This window comes from Sus scrofa, chromosome 2 (assembly GCF_000003025.6).
Source record: "Sus scrofa isolate TJ Tabasco breed Duroc chromosome 2, Sscrofa11.1, whole genome shotgun sequence".
NCBI classification, from domain to species: Eukaryota; Metazoa; Chordata; class Mammalia; order Artiodactyla; family Suidae; genus Sus; species Sus scrofa.
The window spans coordinates 83840843-83865310 of NC_010444.4; the positions used below are offsets into that span (position 1 = coordinate 83840843).

Sequence of the window (24468 nt, forward strand, 5' to 3'; positions counted from 1 at the left end):
CAGCAACGCGGGATCCGAGCCGCATCTGCGACCTACACCACAGCTCACGGCAACGCCGGATCGTTAACCCACTGAGCAAGGGCAGGGACCGAACCCGAAACCTCATGGTTCCTAGTCGGATTCGTTAACCACTGCGCCACGACGGGAACTCCCTGAATCATTTTTAACAGTATGAAGCATTCCTATAGACCAAACTTTTTTTTTGTCATTTCTTAGGCCACCCCCGCGGCATATGGAGGTTCCCAGGCTAGGGGTCGAATCGGAGCTGTAGCTGCCAGCCTACAGCTAGAGCCACAGCAACGCCGGATCGTTAACCCACTGAGCAAGGGCAGGGATAGAACCCGCAACCTCATGGTTCTTAGTCGGATTCGTTAACCACTGCGCCACGTCGGGAACTCCTAGACCAAACATTTTTAAAACTTACTCCAACGCTGCTTCCCAAAGTCAACACCTATAATTACTTTAGGTTATAGACCCCCCCCCCAAAAATCACTTAGTAAATAAATGTTAGAAAAAACAGCCAACAAAATCTGTGATTCTGTAGATAAGTGCGGCTTACAATGATGTTAAAGTTATTTACATTAAAATATGAACTTAAGGAGTTCCCGTCGTGGTGCAGTGGTTAACGAATCCGACTAGGAATCATAAGGTTGCGGGTTCGGTCCCTGCCCTTGCTCAGTGGGTTAACGATCCGGCGTTGCCGTGAGCTGTGGTGTAGGTCGCAGACACGGCTCGGATCCCGAGTTGCTGTGGCTCTGGTGTAGGCTGGTGGCTACAGCTCCGATTCGACCCCTAGCCTGGGAATCTCCATATGCCGCAGGAGCGGCCCAAGAAATAGCAAAAAGACCGAAAAAAAAAAAAAATGAACTTAAGGAAAACTATTAAGTAATTAATAGCACAGGTGACATTAAGCTGTCAGTCTTAAAAAGGTAGTACTCAGATCACTCAAGTGGGAAATACTGTTTTAATCTATATTTGACCTATACCTTTCAATTAAATAACCTCATCTCATCAACTCCCCACTTAAAAACCTGTAAAGCTTTTTTGTTTGTTTTTGGCTGCACCCAGAAATTGACTCCAAGCCCCCTGCTAAGACCTATGCGGCAGCTGCGTCAACACTGGACCCTTTCGACCCACTGTGACTGCTGCCAAACTCGGCCTTTGTCTGCCACTGCCGAATAGAAACGTGGAGTTAGGATTGTGGGTGAAGGAGGGAAAAAAAAAAAAAAACCCAGCTTTATTGCTTTGCCAAGCGAAGGAGGGTAACAGCAGGCTAATGCCCTAAAGACTGTGCCCCCCCCCCCCGTTAGGAAGAATTTGGGGGAGTTTTATAGTAAAAAGGAGAAAAACAGGTTTTCATATAGGAATCAGGATTGGGGCAGACATGAATTCTTTCTTTCTTTGAGGGAATCAAAGCTGACATCAGGGGCTCATGATGGTGGTCTTCTGGGTTATTGCCTAAAATAACAGTATTTGCAAAAAGGGCATATTTACATTGTAAATCAAGTACAATCAAAAAAAATTTTAAGGCACTATTGATCAGAGATTAAAACTGGAAAAGTTCCAAAAAAACACCATGTGCTAATGATTTTTAACCCACAGGCAACTGTGCTCAGGGTGCCTAATCTTTAGCTTACAGGTGACTGTGTTCAGAATGCAATCAAGCCAGTGAGAAGGACAAGGAAGGACTTTAAGCTGTTCAATTTTAAAGTATTCACTTCTAAAAAAAAGCGGAAGGAATATAACTTTTCTCTTCGGTATATAAGATCCCTATATAATTATGTGTATCCCTTGAGAGGGAACCAGGATCCTGCCCCAAGGCTAATGTTTCTTGATTGCTCCTCCCTTGTCTTTGTATCCCTTTCCTTCCCTGATGATCAACTGTCTGAACCTGTCCCTTGGAACTTAGGGAGAATCAGGGGAGGCTGAATGAGGCCCATTTCCTAAAAACAAGAAAGGGGGGATAGAGAAAGGCTTTTGTGCCCAGGAGCCCCACAGGGACATGCTCAGTGACATGACTGGCTGAGAATAAAACCGTAGCCTCAGAGGGCCACCCCACACTGCAGTCAAGTCCCTAACCCACTGCACCACAGGGGGAACTCTTGTAAAGTTTCTTAATATAACAAATCTGATCCAAACTACCTTCACAGCCTTGTACCCTACCTTATACCAGCAACTCCCACCAAAATTCCCCAGATACACCATGCTCTGACATCTTGACACCACTGCCTGAAAGCAGTCCTGGAATTGACAATGCCACACACCTGGTAAATTTCTATTTGATCTTCAAGGCCCAGCTTAGAAGACTTTGCTAATTTCCTACAAATTTACTTCCTTCTCTGTGCTTCATAACACTTGGAACTTATATTTACTCATGCCAAATACATTTCCAAGTTTTCTCCACTACCATCAGCTCCCCAAAAGAAGGGATCTTCTTAAAACAAATCCACTCAACATCGTCCTGTGCACCAAAAGTCCTCAGGATTTCAGAAATTAGTCCCCGAAAACAGGACGTTGTCTTTTCTGACAGTAGAGACCCAGTAATTTTACTTTCCTCTACAATAAGTTTTCATTCCTCGTCATTCTTCTCAATCATGAACACATTACACACGCCGACAGGAGCAAAGATCAGTCGCTCTCGCTTAAAAGAGAGAAAAGCCTACACGTGGGCGGACACAGGGCTGGGGAGTGATAAGGGCGAGACCTTGCTGTCCTCATATTTTCCTGGCTATAGCATCCTAGAAGGTCGCCGGTGGCCACTGTGGGGCATAGTCCTAGGCACGCTGGAGTAGCAATAAGCGGCCCGGTACGCACCTGGCATTCGGTCGCATTCCGTATTTCCGCCTTTCCCCGCCGGGCTGGTGAGAGCAGAGGTGCCGGTGGCACTCACGCCTGCAAAGGCCTCACGTCACTATCTCCTACCTGCCTGAACGCCGGAATACCGGTGAATGGAACCTCAACCTTTTTTGCTCCGCCTCCACAGGCGTGGCACTTCACCACTTCCGGCGGTACCTCTCCCAAATGCCGCCGGCCAGCAACTTCCGCCCTTCGAGCTGAAACTGAAGAACGACGGCTCGGAACGGCTGCTTTGTGCTTTCTGTGAGGTCGGTCGTTCTAGAAGCGACCCTTTCCTGTCGCGGCCGGCGTGGAGTCGGCTGGTGAATCTCTGAGATCCGAAAATTAAGAGTTTCTTCTCGTCCCCGCTGCTCCGCCGGGTGGCTCGGCGGCCGTCACCATGGTGAGGAGGTCGCCTCCGGCACTCGCACTCTTGTCCTAGAGCCTCAGAGGTGGCGGGGCCCAGGGGCTCGGGCTGGCGGTGAGGGGTGGTAGGCGGAAGTGAGGTGCTGCTGAAGGAATGAGGGTGGACTTTGAGGTGCGCTCTGTGCAGCGAAAACTTCACTTTTGGGACAGAGTAGAATTTTTACCAGAGAACGAGCTGTGGAGCCTGACAGGTTTCACTGTGTTAAATTCCTGGCTTCGCCCAAAGTTGTGTGGCCATCAGTGCCAGAGACTTGTGATTCCTCTATAGGAATCACTTTAATCGGGCTTTAATCGCGCATCACTCTTCAGCTCTAGCAGCTAATGAATTGCAGAGCCAGGTTTACAGGCCGCAACAGACTGCCAGAGACTTTGTTTCTGCTCTGTGTTTAATGTTTTTCTCTACAAAATGGCATTCCACATACCTTTTTCACGGTTGCTGCGAAGTTTATGTGACAGAAGTAAAAATGTACAAATAGCGATGATATTGAAAACACCACACCTGATAACGTAGTACTTTGTTGATTGTTACTTACTCTCCGTGCTGGAGTCGGGTATACACCTTTTATTTTTTAGTCTTAAAATACAAATGGACTCTGGTGGTGTGTTTAAAATAAAACAAAATTGGCATGTGAAATTAAAAATGCACTTAAAAAGCAAAAAGGGATCCCATACATTGCTAATGAAACGTAGCAATAATACAGCCACCTTGAAAACAGTTCAGCATAGGTCTGCAGAAAGACTTATGTGCAAATATTTATTCACTATAAACTGAGAACAGCCAAAGTATCCATCGGTTGACAAATGAATAAACAAATGGTGGTATATCCTCCAATGATTGCTTGTCAGTAACAGGGGTTGAAATAGGATACGTGCAACAACCTGAGGGAATCTGACAAGCCTTGGGGTAAGTGAAAGAAACTAGATGCAAAAGTCTGTACTGTAGATTCCATTTACATTTCATTCTGGAAAAAGGAAAACTAGAACAATAGGTATCAGGTTGGAGGTGGGAAAAGAGGACTGATTTCAAAGTGACAAGGGAAATTTTAGGAGTGTTGGAAATATTTTTAATCTTGATTGTGGTAATACAGAGCTGTACAGCTTGTCAAAACTTATATAACTCTATACCTACACCTCAGAAGGGCACATTTCATTGTATGTATGTAAATTATGCTTCAGTAAACCTGAATAACATTTTAGATTTTCAAATAAAGTATACAAATAATGATGGTATTGAAAAGCCAGGTTACTGATGTTCAGAAAAGAGAGATTCTGGCATCAGATCGTCCCATTTGTGGTCCATTGGATTTCAGACAGTTCCCTTCACAGTAACTTCCACTGAGATTATTACAGATGTTAATCCTGATGTGTCATGTTATCCAGGATCAAAATTTATGTAACCTACATCATGCGAATTGGATTAATAGATTAATTTAATCAAGTGAACAGTGGATGCCATAGGACTTTCTATACTTCTTATGCTGTTCAAGAGAAAATATTTTAGAATAATTGTCATTAATTTTTTTAAAAAGTAACACTTCTTTCATCATTATAGCCACAAAATGAATATATTGAGTTACACCGTAAGCGCTATGGATATCGTTTGGATTACCATGAGAAAAAGAGGAAGAAGGAAGGTCGAGAGGCCCATGAACGTTCAAAGAAGGCAAAAAAGATGATTGGTCTGAAAGCTAAGCTCTACCATAAACAGCGCCATGCTGAGAAAATACAAATGAAAAAGACGTAAGTGATCATTTATTTGTTGTACCAAGTTAATGTCTCTTGAGTAATAGTTATTAAAACTGATAATCTTGAATCTTTTTCTTTCTTGGTAGTATTAAGATGCATGAAAAGAGAAACACCAAACAGAAGAATGATGAAAAGACTCCACAAGGCGCAGTACCTGCATATCTACTGGACAGAGAGGGACAGTCTCGGGCTAAAGTACTTTCTAATATGATTAAACAAAAACGAAAAGAGAAAGCGGTAAGCCATAAAAATTGAAGTCTTTGTTTTTGTTGTTCTTGTTCAGGAGAATCATTTAAATTCAAATTTGAGGTTCTTGGTTTGTTTCTTCAGTTAAATGGAAAATTGAAGTCCAACTCTTTGTATTATTTAGATGTTGAAGCCTTTGTAAATTTTATTTTTAATAAAATGTTTACATAATTTAAAGAAGTGCTTTCTCATCACCAGAACATTCAGTGGCACTTAAAGAAATTTTTTTTTTTTCTTTTTTGGCCACTCCAGGACGTATGGAATTCCCAGGCCAGGGATCAGATCCAAGCTGCAGTTGTGGCCTAAACTGCAAGTGCAGCAAAGCCTGAACCTTAACCCACTATGCTGGGCTGGGAATTGAACCTGCATCCTGGTGCTCCAGAACGCTAGCCCATCCCATTGTGCCACAGCAGGAACTCCAAAAAAAATTTTTTTTTTTTTAGAATTCCATGCATCTTTAGTTTTAAAAAAATATTTAGGGAGTTCCCACTGTGGCATAGTGGGTTAAGGATATAGTGTTGTCTTTGCGGTGGCTCAGGTTGCTACTGAGGCATGGGTTTGATCACTGGCCTGTGCAGTAGAGTAAGGATACACTGTTGCCTCATATGTGGCATAGGTCACAGCTGCATCACAAATTCAGTCCCTGGCCTGGGAACTTTTATATGCAGTGGGCGCAGCCAAGAAAAAAGAAAAAAAAAATTTAAAACAGCTTTTTATATTGATAACTTTTTCGGCCCTTCATTGCCATAACTGGTAGGATAGTGGAAAGCATCGTAAGTGCTTTGACTTAGATAAAACTTGAGCAATTTTTATTTGTTTTGGCTGTAGCATGCAGTAGCTTGATGCAGGATCTCAAGTTCCCAGACCAGAAATTAAACCCAAGCTACAGTGGTGAAAGCATGGAATCCTAACCACTAGATCACCAGGGAACTCTCAAAATTCAGATTAAAGAAAAAGAAAATACTTCTGGGTTGCACTTGGTGTGAAATTAAGTTAAATTCTGCTAAAAGCAGAGAAAAAGACATAGACACTCTTTTTAAACACCTATGGATGACAGAAATCTAGGTAGCCGCAGAATATGCTGTATCATATTCATGAGTTTAAAAAACTTAGTCTGCAAATTTGGTTTTAAATATCTTATTGCTTGTTTTTTGGTATGTAATTATCAAAATTAGAATGGTAGAATTTCAGCATCAAAAGAAACTTTAGAGGTTATCTACTTAACGCCTTCATTTTACAGATGGAAAGGCTGAAGTCCAGGAGGTTGGAAATCACTTTCACAGGCACCTATCTGAGTTGCTTCTAGAAACTCTACCTTAATATTAGCTCCAGTGATTTTTCCACTGCCTTGCACTGCTTACATTTTCCATGGAATTTGCATTCTAGGCAGGTACAAAATAGCAGGTGACAATTTTATATTACTAGTAACATAATATAAAAATCCATTCATGGCAGAAATACAAAGATATGTTAAAGAAATGGAGACACTCTTCCAGTTTTACACTATTAACTATTTAGTAGCAAGCATGTATACTGCTTAGAGAAATTACTGCCTTATTACAGGTGGTATTTGTTGTCCACAACAAGGCATTAAGATTTTAGCTTAAGCAAATCACTTAATGTACTCATCATATGTAAACTTAACTAGTTCGAACTAATTTGGGGCTTGTGAAGAGACAGTGCACACCTCTAGAAAACAATTGAGCCAAAATCTTTTTGGTTAAGAAAAATAGGGAATCTGCTACTTTGTACAACTAAAAAATATTGGACTTTGTATACTCATTATCTATCTTTTACTAACAATATAAATTTTAACTGTGGTCTATTTTAGGGAAAATGGGAAGTCCCTCTGCCCAAAGTTCGAGCCCAGGGAGAAACAGAAGTATTAAAAGTTATTCGAACGGGAAAGAGAAAGAAGAAAGCCTGGAAAAGGATGGTCACTAAAGTCTGCTTTGTTGGAGACGGCTTTACTCGAAAACCCCCTAAATATGAAAGATTCATTAGGCCAATGGTAAGTCCCTGCTAGAGTGCAGTGGCTAAAATATCAGGTCCTGGGTTAAAGTGGATCAAGTACTTGACATTTTCCTGAAATTCCTAAAACTGAAAGATGTTTTTAGGCTATTCTTGCTTTTTAATTGTGGTTACTAAAGAAAGAATCTTAATGCTTTTGAAAATACTTAGTACGCAATCACTGAAAAAAGAGAATATAACAGTAAAATGGGACTTTAATTTCTGTTGACAGCAGTGATGGTCAAAAACCAATCTCCTTACCTCCCCAAATATAAGTGAAGATAGATTTTTGCAGAATCCCTTTAAACAGACTGAATTAATCTCTCAACTGGATATCAGCCTGCTTAGGAAAACAAAGAATCAGAGGGGAAAGTTGGCAGTTACTCTCTCAAACTGAATAATTTTCAGTGGATTAAAATGTTGTCAAACAGCTTGCTTCTATAAACAAAGTTCTGTTGGAACACAGCCATGCCCATTCATTTACACACTGTCTATGGCTGTTTTCCAGAGTTTGAGTATTTGTAAGACCATGTGGCCTCCAAAGCCTAAAATAAAATGTTCATTTACAGAAAATGTTCACCCATCTCTGGATTCCATCGTGGACTCCCCTTGTTTTGATTTCATATTCATAATCTTCTGAATATGTTTTTCTTAATCTTCCCAAGCTCCACAAGGAGAGAGTATGCTAGTTAAGCTCTTCTAGGCTTTCTGTAGCTTGGCAGATATGCTTCTAATCGAGAACTATAAGGCATTCTGAATAGTATATAAACTTAATTAATGACTCTGTTACTAAGAATTTGAGTTACTGCTATTTGCCCCCTACCCCCATACAGGCAAAAATCAAATTTAAGAGACTGCAAAGTGTTGTGGCCTCTAAAGTGCTACGCCCCAAAAGACTGTATCTAGGTGACTGGGTGAAGCTGAGAGGTCTGTAACAGAGACGTCTCTGGGCTCTCCAGTTTTAGACCAGTATTAACCATCAATCAACACAAAGGAAGTTGTCTTTTTCATCATGGAAGGTGACTGAAATATATAAAGACTTGAAATCAGGATAAATTTGATTCCATCCTCAAGCCTCTTAACCTGGGAACAAGTCCTCTAACCTGCTGATCCTTGTTTTGGCATTAAAAAAAAAAAAATAGGGGGAGTTGTTAAGGGTATGTTTATTTTTTTTTTTCAAATTTGAATATTTATCTTCCCAAGACTCTTTATTTTTTGTTTGTTTGTTTTCTTTTTAGGGCCACACCTGTGGCATATGGAAGTTCCCAGGCTCTGGGTCAGATAGGAGCTACAGCTGCTAGCTTACACCACAGCAACACCAGATCCAAGCTACATCTTTGACCTACACCGCAGCTTGGGGCAATGCTAGGTCTTTAACCCACAAGCAAGGCCAGTGAGAGAACCCAGTCAGGTTCCTAACCAGCTGAGCCACCACAGGAACTCCCAGGTTATCACATTTAATTCGCAGTTGGTGAGCTCTTGCATAGTGCTTGGCATGCAGCAAGTCCTCAGTAAGTACGCATATGCGGACAGAGGAGAACCTGAGTATGACACTAGGTAGCTAGGTTCTGGTTTTCAGGAGTCCATGTTTGGGGTTTTTCCCCCACATACTTTCCTATAACTGTCCGATTTTTAGTCTGTAGAACTAATTCTAAGTATTTCCTTTGATCCCTTAAGGTTCATCTAGGTATTATTCAATCCTGTTTTAGGGGATAAGGTAGGGAGATGATTGGGAAAGATCAGCAGAAAGAATCATTATTCATCACTGTTAACATTTTCAACTCAACATGTTCTTGTATTTGCCTTATCAGGGCTTACGTTTCAAGAAGGCCCATGTAACACACCCTGAACTGAAAGCCACCTTTTGCCTGCCAATACTTGGGGTAAAGAAGAATCCCTCTTCCCCACTGTATACAACTCTGGGGGTTATCACCAAAGGTACTGTCATTGAGGTGAACGTGAGTGAGTTGGGCCTTGTGACACAAGGAGGCAAGGTCATATGGGGTAAGTAAAATTTTGAACATGGGGCTGCTGGTGTTACAGTCCTGAGGTAGAAATTTTCAAGCTGACATAAAGTACATGGCAAATTTTAATGTAATTAAACTTGATGTGAATCAAATTTAAATCTTTAGAAGAATATTTTTTGTAGAAAGTAGTTGTGAATACAGTTTTTCTTAGTTTACTGGTTTAAGTTACATAAGGTATACTGCATTGCTAGATATTTTTTATGCTGTTTATTTAAAAAGCAATTATGAGGAAAGCAGATGGGAAGTTAAACAACTGTAACTGAAAAATATTGGAAGAAAATACAAATTAACCATGAATGAGGGAAGGCATACATCCAACATAGCCACACTCATTTCAGTAATAATTAAAACGTAAAATGTGAGTCATGTAGCAATCTTAATTCTTTTCATTAGTTTTTTGCTTTTAGTACTCATATTTCTAAACTTTGATGTTCTTTGTAAGAATACCCACTATAGCCACTTGACTGAATCTTCCTGAGTCATTAGTACATACTCATGTTCGCTGACCTCAATTTTAAAATAGGTTGTTGGAGTGATTTGAAACTTATTTAATACTTAGATGCTTTTTCTAGTAAGCATTTTGTAGAAATGTAGCTGTGCTCAGGTCAGTTTGCAAAAGCTTGTTAATAGAAAATAGTAACAGAATGGAGCTGACCACCATTTGTAAAAACAGTATTTATATAAAAATTGTATTTGGAACTCAAGTTTGGTCTTGAGTGATTTCATTTTATAAAATCTTATGTATACTACTATTGTTCATTTAAAAAAGTGGTAATTATAAATACCTTGGGCAAAGGTTAAATGTATTTTTTAAAGTTCATTTTTATTAGTTAACATCCCTCTTCTTTGTCTTGTTTTCCTTAGGAAAATATGCCCAGGTTACCAACAATCCTGAAAATGATGGATGCATAAATGCAGTCTTACTGGTTTGACAGCAATTGAATATAGACAACTGCTTGTAATTAATGAAGACTACACACCATCAGCAAACTATTAGTCTCATGTTTCTGAATCCTACCAGTCAGCCTTTCAAGTCTGCTGTCATCAAGAAAACTATTTATTGTTTACAAAAAAAAATTAAAACAGCCTCGTTTTACAAATTGGTCTTTTGTGTCTATTTAGTGTCTAAGATGTTTATGAAACTGAATGATTAAAAAAATCAGCTACAGAACTACCCTACTTCTTCAGTATCTGCATTCATCAGTGGTACTGAGTAGTACAGAGCTGTAATTAAAAATATCTTTTATCATAAAGGTTCGTGCACACTGAAATGTGAGGGATAGGCCAATAAACCCATATCGAAGACCTTACCTGAGGTCTCTTCCACCTCACAGATTATTAATCCTAAATTAATACAGCATTAACACAAAGTTATAATGAAAATACAGAGTATATGAACAAAGGCACATTACACTATAAAGTTCAGAACTTAGACAACTTTTTACTGCTTAACTAATCCTTAACTTCTTACAGTAAGGAAATTAGTATTTTAAACATTTTCCCCTTCTCATTCATCATATATAATATTCTATACTTGAAACTGTATTTTCTACTCAAGACATGAAAGCAATATTTACAATTTTAGCATTTTCTATATTCTAAACTTGGGTTTTTTGTTTCAACTTGTTTTTGCTTTTTAGGGGCACGCTTGCCACATACGCAAGTTCCCAGGCTAGGGGGTAGAATCGTAGCTACAGCTGCTGGCCACAGCCAACACCAGATCTGAGCCTCGTTTGCAATGTTCACCACAGTTCACGGCAAGGCTGGATCCTTAACCCCTGAGTGAGACCAGGGATCGAACCCCACATCCTCATAGATACTAGCTGGATTTGTAACCCACTGAGCCATAACAGGACTCCCAAGTATATATTTTTAAATGGTAAAAATGTGTTTAAATGATTCTAGGTAAAATAGTTTTAAAAAGACTGCACTTACACCATTAAAGAGAAATGTATTTATAGTTACTTAAATAATATTTTAAAAGCCATGTTTTAGAGTTGTCAAAAGCAAATCTGTGATCTGAGTTATGTTTGTGACTTTGAGCTTTAAGATGTCCATATTACATTGATTTATAATCACATTAATTGCTTTAAATTCTGTTTATTTGTTAAATTCTGTCTTGAAAGTACAACCAATGTGATTAATTGTGCCTTTAACAAAATCAGTGTCTAAACAAATTCAACATCTCAACATATCTTCACCAATGAAATTAAGGAAAAGGGAAGGAATTTCAAAACACCAGGAAACAATCACAAAATATAGATTTAATCACTACTGTTAAACGTAAAAACTACCAAGAAAACAAACGTCTTAGGTTAAGTCTTGCCATTCTGAATAATGTAAGATCTTTTCTAAATTCTATAAACATAGTAGAAGTTTTAGAATACAGAGACACTTAGGAAAAGCAAGGCTAGTTCCTTGGGAATAACTATCCTTTACGATACAATTATTTCAGGATAACAGAAACTGAGCCTTCCTTACAATTAGATTTTAACAAATGATTTTGCCACTAATAAAAATGGGTAATGTGTGAATGACAAGTATTTGGAGGGTGAAAGAAAAAAAAATCAACTAAAGGTAATAAGCACTGGATACAGAACTGAGGTTAGCTTATTTTTCAGAACCAGAAATAAGCAAGTTAACTATCTTGTACAAATAAAGCTTGATACTCGTCGTATAAACAGAAGCACAAACATTTGTGTAACTAATCACACCCATAAAAGACTGGATAACACTTTAAACACCATATTGCTACTAGTGGACATACAAGGCAGAAATTTCTAAAATACTGTTATACAGATGAGTAATGTCAGTATAAATTCTTTATTTACATTAAGATCTGTTTCAGTTTGCTGGTGTGACCAAACCTTAGAAGGTAATCCCTAAGGGTAAAGCAGAATGTAAGAGCAGATGTGTAGGTACCAGGTAAAGGCTCAATTGATGCAATCATAAACCTTCAAGGTATTTTTCTAAAGTCACTGAAACCATTTTAGGTGATGTTCTGGTGGTCAGCTAAAAGTGAATTTTAAATCACTAGTAATTTTTATCCTTGCCAGAATTCTCTGCACTGAATGGAAACACCATGAATATAGACACATTTTAAGTAGTAGAAGATTGACATTCTGTCATGCTATTTGATTTTATAAAAAATCATAATAGACCCTCTCACTGTTAAAAGTTGTAGAGGAACTTTATAATAAATTCTTAAATATATTTCTGTGATATCTAGCAATTGAATAATTTAAACTTGAAAGTAGAACTAAAATTCTGCTAGTATCTGTCTGCTTTATATTACACAAGGAAATATATATGTATTTACACAAACCGAAGTGAACGCCCTTCTCCACGAATAAGACTTCTAAACAAAAAAACAGTTCACAAAGGACTCTAGAATGTGACTGGACACTCAACTAGACTACCTGGTTGAAATCAAATTTCAGTCCTCTGCAATTCTCAAGAGTTTTTCTAATAACTTTGCAAAAAGTAGAAGTAATCAGATTTTTATTTAGATTCCTTATTGAGGATAAATTTTGTTACAAATTCTGTACTCATTATTAGAACCCATTGTTACTGAACAATAGGTTGTTCCATGGGACCTAACTTTTTTGTCTACTATCTATAAACGCTAAAACATTTTGCCCGAGAAAATATATGACAAAAATTTTCTTGTGTGCTGAACCCAAAGTTTTAAAATTGCTTAAAATGCACTTACTGTTTACCAAACAAGTTTACCAAGTATAAATTGATACTGTTAGTCATCAGTGCTCACGTATGAAGTCAACATTTCTTTTTTGTAAACTCAGAGGCTATATTCACACATCAAGAGTTGTCAGTGAGCTCAGTCTTAAACTAAAAAAAAAAGTATTTTAAAGAGAACAAGGAAGAATCCAAGTAAAAAATTTACTATCTAAACGTTAGGGGTTTAAATCTATTTTAAGAAATTAAAAATGGAAAGGTTAAGAATTTACTACATCTTTATTTCCCTAATTGTGGTATGAACAAAAATTGCTCACAAAATGTATAAAACAGCATAAACATTTCATAGATACACTAGTATTAGTCACACTTATTCTTTCACTTGATTAGCATCTGTTAAGAAAACAAATGGCCCAAGTGCTTAATTTTCACACAGAATGAAATAATCTGGCTTACCTCTGACCAATAACAAAGAAAATGTAGGGGATACAAATATTCAACATTTTATGTGAATAAGGAGGGTTTGCTATTTTGCCTGCTGAAGATTTTACCTCAACTTTAAATCTCTAATATGCCAACATCTCAAAATAAAACTTAATGACATCACAACTGCAGACTGAATAAACCTTTAACATCAATCTTTAGCACCTCAAACAATGAAAAGTCCTAACACCTTTCTTTTCATGTAAGGACCAAGTAGTTTAAAAAATAATGGTCTCAAAGTTCAAACTTAAATGAAAATCTGAGTACACATAATACTTCCAAAGAGGAGGGCTGTTTCAAGATTCGCTTCGGATTCTAAAAATAACCATTTTATTCACTTTTAAATAAACTGCTATACAAAAATAAAAAAATTGAGTTTTTTTGTTTGTTTGTTTTTAGTTTTCCCAGGCAAAGCCTTTTGCTGTAGCAACACAATGTACTCACCTAGGATAGCTTGGAACCTGTCCTCACAAAACAGGTCAAGCCCAAAGGGAGAAACAAGACTCCAACCTGACTTAAGTTCTTACAATCATAGGTTAAGACCTGCTCCTCGGGCAGGTTTTCCTGCCATCCAGGTCTAAGATTGGGGGCGCAGTTTCAAACCTACCAAAAGAAATGGAAGCCAAGGGCATAAGCTGACAGGCAGGCTGATCTTTTCACAGGAATCACTACTCCACGTGTTAAGCGAAGTGGAAGAAAGCGGAGGGGAATATAAAGAAGATTCTAGAATAAAGGCAGTGGCAGGATTAAGGAGAAGCCTTAGGAAGGGTTCTCACCTGTGGAAAGTACTACGCATGTTAGCTGGAAGAGGACGAAAAGACAGTTCCCAGCTTCAAATGAAATATTAAATACTAGTGCCTACATGCCAGAGTTAAATCTCTAGTGGTGCCATTAACATCAGATGTTGTAAAGAGTGAGCTGGAAACAGCTTTTGTTTGGATCTTTCCACAGCCATTGAAGTCAAAGGAAGAAACTGCACCTCAGCTAAGAATTAAGAGGCCAAAATACCACCTTCATGAACCTCTGACCATAGATTTCCGAATTTGTGCTCTCATTTAGCTGAGGTTATATTTATCCTAATTTACTGACCTTTCTGCTTAAGCATGCCTACAATTTAAAAAACAGTGATTAGTTTTGATATTTAAGATAAAACTTCTAGAACCTTCACCAAGTTTACTATTAAAACCCTTAGTATAAAAGATTTCAGTGATCCTTACAATTGATGGAAACCCTATGACTCTCATAGTATTTTCATTTATATTTTCTGAAATATTAAGGGTCAGATATCCCCAACTGCTAAAGAAAATATAGTATGATCTGGTTTCCCAAAATTGAAACATGGTTAATAAAAATTAAAAAAATTGTACTTACACAAAATAGCCTGAAAAATTAAAAAGAACGGTGACTCCTAGGTCCTACTGGGGAGGGTGGGGTGGGAAACGGCATCACAAATAAGTTCAAATTGAAAATTTGGAATTTTTGTCCTATGCCCCATGCTATTTATTAATTGCCATATTTTAAAAACAACAGTTAGGTTACAAAGAGGAGGATTTATCATCTGCCTTTCTTCTTCATTCAAGTCAGCTTGGCTTTCTTCTTGGCAGGTCCTTTGTGCCCTTTGGCCTTTCTTCTTAAATTCCGCCTGTCGACCACAGGCACTTCCACTTCGATCTCCTCGGAGCTGCTATCCACAGTCTTCTCTGCTGATTGTGTAAACTGATCCAGCTGCTCAGAAGATGCTTCAGACTGCTCCTCCGACTGGTTCTTCTGTCCCGCGTTCTGCGAAAACGGCACATCTTCGAGTTCGACTTCTATCAGAGAACTCTGAGGAAGAGCCGTGGATGTTTCCTGGGACTCAGCGACCCCCTCCTCACCCTGATCTTCCAATGAGGAAGTCGTGTTGGGCGACACATTTTCAGAGATGGACTCTTCAGAGAATTCAGCTATCACAGAGTTTGGAAAACCACTGTCGGACCGTTCTTCGTTTGGGATGGTAGTAACATTGTCTGAACTCCCAAAATGGGCTTTCTTCCGTGAGACTAGAGGCAGCTTCTCCTCACTGTGCCCCTTGTCATCAGATGGGCCTTCATCTAGCAACATTTCTGAGTCAGTTATATGTGAGGTCTAAAAACAAAAAGCCCGATGAACAACTTTTGCAATCTAGTTCTTACGTAAATTATTCTCAGCCGCTAATATGCAATGACCCTGAATGCATTTTAAAGAATTCAGTACTCATTACTTTTGTTAATCATGTGTGTTCATATTCTGAACGCAGCTCAACTTTTGCAAAAGAGTCTTAGATTGTAATATGGATACGTTAAGTTCTTAATTTAAAGGTACAATAAAAGTAATGATATTACCTCAAAGAGTACTTAAGGCATGTTAAGATACTTCAAGACCATAAATCAATTCAGATTTTACTTTGTTGGTGTTAATGGTGCCACAACCAAGAATCCTGGGACTTTACCTTGTGCCATCCCACTGAGGCTGACTATTACGTGTCAGGTGAGGGCAGTGCAAACTTTAGTCATATAATTATGTGAGACACTAATAAAATAATGCTATACAATAGTTTGTTAGCCTTAAATGAAAATATTCAAAAATAAAAATGAAATTTCTTTTTTGAAGTGGTACATATATATAACAGAATATTACTCGGCCATAAAAAAGAATGAAATGATGCCATTTTTCAACAACATGGATGGACCCAGAGATTATCATACTAAATGGGGGAAAAAAAAAAGCTTAATTTATAAGTGAGTCAGACAAAGACCAACTGATTTCATTTACATGTGGACTCTAAAAAATAAAACAGGGAGTTCCCATTGTGGCTCAGTGGGTTAAGGACCTAACATTGTCTCTGTGAGGTTGTGGGTTTGATCCCTGGCCTCACTCAGTGAGTTATGGAGCCAGTGTTGCCATGGCTGTGACACAGGCCTGCAGCTGTAGCTCTGATTTGACTTCCTGGTCCAGGAACTTCCATATACTGCAGGTGTGGCCATAAAAAGAAAAAAAATTAAAATTAAAAAAATTGTTTTTAAATTAAAAACAAAACAGAACAACAACAACAACAAAAAAAAAAAAAAAAATGAAAAAGAGACTCAAAGAGAACGAATGGGTGGTTGCCAGAGGGGAGGGAGATAGTGAGGGGACTGAAGCAGGTAAAGGAGATTGAGAGGTACAAACTTTCAGCTATAAAATAGGCAAGCCATGGAGATATAATATACAGCACAGGAATATGGTCAACAATATTGTAACTCTGTACAGGGATAGATGGTTACTGGACTTACCGTGATCATTTCATGTGTGCAAATCCAAATCACTATGTAATACATGTGAAACTAATGTAACATTATACATCAACTATATTTCACTAAAAATAAACAATTAAATTTCTTTTAAAACACTCTATCTACTTTTCCCCGCTAATATGATCTGTTCTCAATTAAAACAAATGAAAATGACTGTATTGGTTGTAGACTATGTAAACAATAAGTATTCAAATACTTGATGAATAATGCTTTATCCATTTTTCTAAGCATTTCCTAAATCTATAAAGTAGATTTGTCACCAAACTCATTTTGTCACCAAAAGCCAGATATGAATGAAGTTACAAAGATTTGAATTATTACTGACTACATCTTCTTAAAATACCAATATAGTTTAATTTTGCAGAAAGTCTGTACATGTTCAAGTAGAGGAAAATATATATCGTACATGGCCCTGGCCAAGTCCCCAACATTGGACCACTTTAACTATAAAAAATTAGGTTATTTCCCCATTACCTTATCCTGGGCAACAGCCTCAGGGGGTTTTGAAGATTCTACCACCAGTGGAACAAGATTTGTAGAGTCTTCACTGGAATTAAAAGACTGCAATTTTAATTCTTCATCTAAAACTTCACTAGTGGAGTCCTCCTCTTCTGTTATAAGTGAAGTCTTAAGAGTGTCATCCATTATCTCACCATTCATAGGCTCTAATTCAGATTCCTACACCATCGAGGGCAAAAAAATCAGGACACAATTACAGATTAACTCACTTGTCAGGCAAGATGGGTCCATTCTCAGTACCTCCCTGTCATGCACCAGGACTCTACATTCTACCACATTATTGAGCACAGGGTAAGGAAGAGTAAAGTCGATAAGAGAAAAGAATCCCTCAGGGTCCAACTGCCCCTGTTCTCGTGGAGAGAGGACAAGACCAGGATGCTCTGTGGACTCAGTGTGGGTCTGAGATTCGGGGAAGGGAACCTAACTCTTTCTTGCTTTTCCTAATTACAGGGTAATCACAGGAAGCACCCTTTCAATAAAAAGGCACCAGGTAAAGTCTAGATTTGGTGCCAGATTTACCAGGTAAAGCCTAGATTTGGTGGCAGCTCTTTAGAGAACACATTGGCTGTTCAGCACTTGGAACCTGTGGGGACTGTGGGAAGGAAGTTACAATTCACCCCACCTGGGGGAGAAGGCGCTACTGGCCTTGGGAGATGCTGAGTGTGGGCACAGCTTCTTGCTAGGAGAAAAGTGCCCCAGTCTCAGTTAACTTATTGTCCAGTCAACACAGGCTCATTTTTCAACATAAATCAGATTAAAATATGGGAAAGCAACTTGATAACACAAACTCTCCAATTTCTGAAACTCTTCCTTCAATGTTTCCTCAATTTACAAGACTTCCACCTAGTGTCTAATACTTCTAAATAATCCTAGAGATATTCTAATAACTAGAGGTCATTTTATTTTATTACCATTTTAAAAATTGGAACACAAATGCACTCAAATTTTAATAAACAGATCTGGCTGGATTACATAGGACCCCTGAAATCATATAAGGAACATTTTCCTGAGAGATATCGAAGTCAGTACCTTAGAAATAATTAGAAAAGTTAATCTGGCCACACAGTATAAAGAATAAATAGCACACAGAAGGAAGTTATAATAAAACTCACAAAAGGATCTGCTTAGGGTAGAAGAAATGTTAAAAAGAAGCAAAAGAAACTACATCACAAAAGTTTTTCTTAAAAACCAGAGCAGAATTTTGGTGACTACAAGTGAAAAGCAACAGAGGAAAAAAACTCAGTGCTTCAAGTTTTGAGTACAGAAAGACAAATAAGAAACAGGAAAAAGGGCTTCACTGAGAAGTGACAGCAAAGAACACACATGTTGAATTTAAGGTGATAAAGACACCTGTCTAAACTGAAATATTCAGAAGGCAGTAACAGTAGGGGACTACAGCCTGGATCGATATTCAAAATCTACAGTTATTGGTCATCCCCACAAAGATGAAAATTGAGCTATCAGACTGGATGCAATTTCAAAAGAGAGAGCATCACCAAGAAGCAGAAAGTCAACAACTTAAGTTTTCCAGAATGTCCACAAATACAGGGGGAAACATTCAAAAAAACAAATAAATAAAACCAGAACAAAACTTCAGACAGGAAACCAAGAAACCAAAGAATCCTGAGGAAGACACAGTTGTCAGTCTAGGTAAGAAAAGCCAATGGTACTGAATGAAAGTGTCAGTGGTGACCTCCAAGAGTAGGTGCTCAGTGTATTGTTGAACAAAAGAAATGGGTCTTTAATAAAAGAGAAAAAAACAGCATAAATATACATTCCCATAAACATCTAGAAGCATATAATCCCCTTTGTAAAATATATGTTTATTTCTCAATTTTCTACAAGAAAAAAAATTTCCATTTAAAAATAGAGGAAAGAGGACCTAAATTAGAGCAAGTTAAGGAAACAAAATGGATAATGCAGTTTTGTTTGCTTAGCTCCTAGCAGGACCTGACAAACAGGTAAAAGGTTTTTAAAGAACTTAAGCGCATTTGAAAAAAGAAATAAGGAATGGGTTTACAGGAAGGACTGAAGATATTAAGAGAAAGAAGTGCAGGAAACAGAGAAAAATAAGAAAGAAAGGGAAAAATAATTAAGACGCTACAGAAATCAAGCCAAATGAAGAGTTTCAGTCACAAAGGATTTTCCTATTTTCTAGTGTTTAAAAAAAATGAACTTATTTTTCCAGGAATTTATAAATCAACTGTAGTTAAATAAATACATGTATTTCTGGACAACTAATTATATTCTTCTCTCCAAAATAGGGGTTCAATTGAGGGCTTCTTGGACCTTACTTAAGGCATTCTAACTGGTTTTATAAGGTAAACCTCTTATAGTCACATCATTTGTGTCACTTCTTAAGTATTTTTTTCGTTTTTTTTCATTTTTATTTTTTGGCCACCCCAACGGCATGCAAAAGTTCCCAGGCCAGGAACCCAATCTACGCCACAACAACCTGAGCCACAGCAGGGACAACGCCGGATCCTCAACCTGCTGACCCACAAGGGAACTTCAAATTAATTTCTATTTTATTTTAGTTTTTTGTTTTGCTTGTTTATTTTTAGGGCCGCACCTGTGGCACACGGAAGTTCCCAGGCTCAAGTCAAAACTGAGCTGCAGCTGCCGGCCTATGCCACAACCATGGCCACACAAGATCTGAGCCGCATCTGCAACCTACACTGCAGCTCATGGCAATGCCTAATCCTTAACCCACTGATTGAGGCCCAGGGAGCAAACCCACATCCTGGTGGATATGTCGGGTTCTCAATCCACTGAGCCACAATGGGAACTCTTTGTATTTAAACACATTGAGAGACATTACTTTCTAAACATCCTCTTTTTTATCTTTGCAGTAAGATAAAAAACTTTATAGACTCAGTTTGAAATAAAAAATATATGTAACTTTAACCTCCACTACCTGACCTTGCTTAAAACAAACATGTATGCTTTTCAATATTAACTACAATTTCTACTAAGAGTCTAAAACAATATATCATTACACTTTTCTAATAATACATGATGGAGAAAGTTAAAATTCACTCCGTTCATTGTATTTAAAGGTGACTCTCATACCTTTTCACCATCTTGCTTTTCCAGCTGTGGCTGGGCTTCTGGTGCTGGCCGAACATCTTTATCACTACTTTCATCCTCAAAGTCAATCACACTCTGTTCAGGTTCTTCCAAGAATTCTTCTGAGCTCTCTGATGTGTGTGCCGTAGACTCCAATCTAGAAAACCAAAGAAAACCATTCCTGTTTTATTAAAGAGGAATATAAAATATGAGGAATCTGTTAATAAAGTTCACATAATCAACTAAGTGTTTTCAGTAACAACTTCAAATTTTACAAGTCCAACAACCCATCTCTTCATCTTCTTACAGGTATATTCTCATTCCCACCATGTTCTCCACTTCAATCTCCATCTTTTCAATTTTGTAAGCTAGATCTTTCTCTTACACTACCCATACTGATTGGATCTTACTGTCTTAAAATAAACGTATTTTTCAGCTTACCTACTACAGTCTAGTTCACAGCTTTTATCCCAGCAGTGGAATAATTCTGGGCATCTCTCATTTTATTGCCGTTTGCAGATATTGTGTTTTTACTAACTGAAGGTTTGTAGCAAGCCCACGCTAAAGCAAGTCTATTGGAGTTATTTTGCTTTTTTTTTATTTTTCTTTTTGTCTTTTTAGGGCCACACCCACAGCACACAGAGGTTCCCAAGCTAAGGGTCCAATCGGAGCTATAGCTGCTAACTACACCACAGCCACAGGAACACCAGATCAGAGCCAAGCCTGTGACCTACACCACAGCTCAGGGCAACACCAGATCCTTAACCCACTGAGCAAGGCCAGGGATCAAACCTGCATCATCATGGATGCTAATCAGATTCACTTCTGCTGAGCCACTACAGAACTCCTGGCGTTACTCTTCTAACAGCATTTGTTCACTTCACGTCTGTGTCACATTTTGGTAATCCCTGCAACACTTTAAACTTTTTTTGTTATTACTACATTTGTTATGGTGATCTGTGATTAGTGATCACTGATGTTACAATTTTCATTGTTTTCAGGCACCACAGGCTACACTCATATAAGATGGCAAACTTAACTGACAAAGGTTGTATGTGTTCTGACGACTGCAACTGACAGGCCGTTCCCCATCTTTCTCCCTCTCCTTGGGCCTCCCTATTCCCTGGGACACACCAGTGTTGAAATTAGGTCAATTAATAACCCTGTAAAGGCTCTAAGTGTTCAAATGAAAGGAAGAGTCACATGTTTCTCACTTTAAATCAAAAGCTAGGAATGATTAAAGTTTGTGAGAAAAGCAAGTTGAAAGCTGACACAGACACAAAGCTAGGTCTCGTGTGTCAAACAGTTAGCCAAGCTGTGAATGCAAAACAAAAATTCTTAAAAAAAAAAAAAAAATTAGCAGTGCTACTCTAGTGAACACATAAATTATAAGAAAGCAAAACAGCCTTATTGCTAATATGAAGAAAAAGTAGTGGTCTGAATGGAAGATCAAACCAGCCACATTTCCTTAAGCCTAAACCTAACCCAGAACAAAGCCCTAACTCTCTTCATTTCTATGAATGTTAAGAGAGGCGAGGAAGCTACAGAAGAAAAGTGTGAAGCTAGAAGAGATTGGTTCATGAAGTTTAAGGAAAGAAGCTGTCTCCATACCCGTACCACACCAGTGCTGATGGAGGAGCTGTAGCAAGTTATCCAGAAGATCTACTAAGACAATAAATGAAGGTGGCTACACTAAACAACAGATTTTCAATGCAGACAAAACAGCCTTCTATTGGAAGAAGATGCCATCTAAGACTTTCAGAGCTAGAGAGAAGTCAAGGCTTGGCATCAATGCCTCAAAGGGCATGCTAGGTGCTATGCATCTGGCGACTTGAAGCCCATGCTCATTTATCATGCTGAAAATCCTAGGGCCCTTAAGAATTAAGCTAAATCTACTTTGACTATCCTCCAAAAATGGAACAACAAAGCCTGAATGACAGCACACCTGCTTACAACATGGTTTACTTAATATTTTAAGTCCACTGTTAAGACTTACTGCTCAGGAAGAAAAAAAAAAAAGTCCTTTTAAAACATGACTGCTTATTGACAATGTATCTGGTCACCCAAGAGCTCTGATAGAGATATACGATGAAATCCATGTTGTTTTCATGCCTGCTAACAAGCATCCATTCTGTAGCCCATGGATCAAGCAGTCATTTCAACTTTCATGTCTTCTTATTTAAGAAATAAAGTTCGTAAGGTCCCTATCAAATTACCTGGGACATTTTTTACAGAACTAGAACAAACAATCCAAAAATTTATATGGAACCACAAAAGACCCAGAACTGCCAAAGCAATTCTGAGGAACACAAACCAAGCAGGAAGCATAACTCTCCCAGACCTCAGGCAATATTACAAAGCCACAGTCATCAAGACAGTGTGGTACTGGTACCAAAACAGGCATACAGACCAATGGAACAGAATAGAGAACCCAGAAATAAACCCAGACAGCTATGGTCAATTCATCTTTGACAAAGGAAGCAAGAACATAAAATGGGAAAAAGAAAGTCTATTCAGCAAGTGTTTCTGCGAAAACTGGACAGCTGCATAGAAATCAATGAGACTGGAACACACTCTCACACCATGCACAAAAATAAACTCCAACTGGCTTAAGGACTTAAATGTAAGACAAGACACCACAAAACTCCTGGAAGAGAACATAGGATAAACATTCTCTGATATCAACCTTACAAATATTTTCTCAGGTCAGTCTCCCAAAGCAACAGAAATAAAAGCAAAAAGAAACCAATGGGACCTAATCAAACTGACAAGCTTTTGCACAGCAAAGGAAACCATTAAAAAAAAAAAAAAAAAAAAAAAGGCAACTTACAGAATGGGAGAAAATAGTTTCGAACGATGCATCTGCAAAGGGCTTAATCTCCAAAATATATCAATAATTTATACAACTCAACAGCAAAAAAGCCAACAACCCAATGGAAAAATGGGCAAAAGACCTGAATAGACATTATTCCAAAGAAGATATAGAGATGGCAAACGAGAACATGAAGAAATGCTCAACATCACTTATTATTAGAGAAATGCAAATCAAAACTACTATGAGGTACCACCTCACACCAGTCAGAATGGCCAGCATTAATAAGTTCACAAATAACAAATGTGGAGAGGGTGTGAGGAAAAGGGAACCCTCCTGCACTGCTGGTGGGAATGTAAATTTGTACAACCACTATGGAAAACGGTATGGAGGTATTTTAGCAAACCATACACAGAACTACCATACGACCCAGCAATCCCACTCTTGGGCATATATCCAGACAAAACATTCCTTGAAAAAGATACATGCACCTGCATGTTCAATGCAGCACTACTCACAATAGCCAAGACATGGAAACAACCCAAATGTCCACTAACAGATAAGTGGCTTAAAAAGATGTGGTACATATACACAATGGAATACTACTCAGCTATAAAAAAGATCAAAAGAATGCCATTTGCAGCAACATGGATGGAACTAGAGACTCATACTAAGTGAAATAAGTCAGAAAGAGAAAGACAAATACCAAATGACTTTACTTATATCTGGAATCTAATATAGGGCACAAATGAACCTTTCCACAGAAAAGAAAATCATGGACTTAGAGAAGAGACTTGTGGTTGCCAAGGGGAAGGGGTAGAGAGTGGAATGGACTGGGAATTTGAGCTTAATAGATCAAACTACTGCCTTTGGAACGGATTAGCAATGAGATCCTGCTGTGTAGCACTGGGAACTATGTCTAGTCACTTATGACGGAGCATGATAATGTGAGAAAAAAGAATGTATACATGTATGTATAACTGGGTCACCTTGCTATACAGTAGAAAATTGACAGAACACCAACTGTAATGGAAAAAATAAAAACCATAAATGAAAAAAAAAGTTCATAAGGTATAGCTGCCATAGGGATGATTCCTCAGCTGGATCTGGGCAAAGTCAACTGAAAATCTTCTGGAAAGGATTCACCATTCTAGATGCCACTAGATTCATGACTCATGAGAAGAGGTCAAAATAACAACTTTAATAAACAGGAGTGTGGAAGAATTTGATTCTGACCCTCATGGATGACTTGAAGGACTCAAAACTTCAGTGGAGGAAGTTACTGCTG

General features: G+C 38.3%; 3 protein-coding genes across 12 annotated transcripts in view; 1 reads left to right on the top strand and 2 right to left on the bottom strand.

Annotated features, from left to right (window-relative positions):
* GFM2 (G elongation factor mitochondrial 2) overlaps window positions 1-3054 on the bottom strand; it is a 73379-nt gene extending 70325 nt beyond the window's left edge. The window contains exon 1 of one of the 3 annotated variants that reach the window (XR_001307056.2): window positions 2815-2990. The gene's annotated coding sequence lies outside the window, so the exon portion shown is untranslated. Of the gene's footprint in view, window positions 1-2814 lie in introns of all 3 variants that reach the window. The other 2 variants (XM_013994896.2, XM_021084448.1) reach the window with 2 other exon arrangements.
* Window positions 3051-10390, top strand: NSA2 (NSA2, ribosome biogenesis homolog). The gene is made up of 6 exons (XM_003123703.4): window positions 3051-3238; window positions 4814-5001; window positions 5094-5244; window positions 7085-7264; window positions 9075-9267; window positions 10155-10390. The coding sequence occupies exons 1-6, from the start codon at window positions 3236-3238 to the stop codon at window positions 10220-10222; spliced, it is 783 nt and encodes a 260-aa protein (XP_003123751.1). The 5' UTR covers window positions 3051-3235; the 3' UTR covers window positions 10223-10390.
* FAM169A (family with sequence similarity 169 member A) overlaps window positions 11375-24468 on the bottom strand; it is a 75440-nt gene continuing 62346 nt past the window's right edge. For all 8 annotated transcript variants that reach the window (XM_013994901.2, XM_005661485.3, XM_003123704.4 and 5 more), the window contains 3 exons: window positions 20372-20525; window positions 17255-17458; window positions 11375-15593 (listed from right to left, as the gene is read on the bottom strand). In XM_013994901.2, the coding sequence (XP_013850355.1) occupies window positions 15045-15593; window positions 17255-17458; window positions 20372-20525 (907 nt within the window). In that variant the 3' untranslated portion in view covers window positions 11375-15044. The remainder of the gene's footprint in view (window positions 15594-17254; window positions 17459-20371; window positions 20526-24468) is intronic.

Bases quoted from the DNA above. Each gene is read 5' to 3' on its own strand.
- NSA2 (XM_003123703.4), top strand. The intron at 5,002-5,093 runs GTAAGTGATCAT...CTTTCTTGGTAG, and splicing joins AAAATACAAATGAAAAAGAC to TATTAAGATGCATGAAAAGA. The intron at 7,265-9,074 runs GTAAGTCCCTGC...TTGCCTTATCAG, and splicing joins AAAGATTCATTAGGCCAATG to GGCTTACGTTTCAAGAAGGC.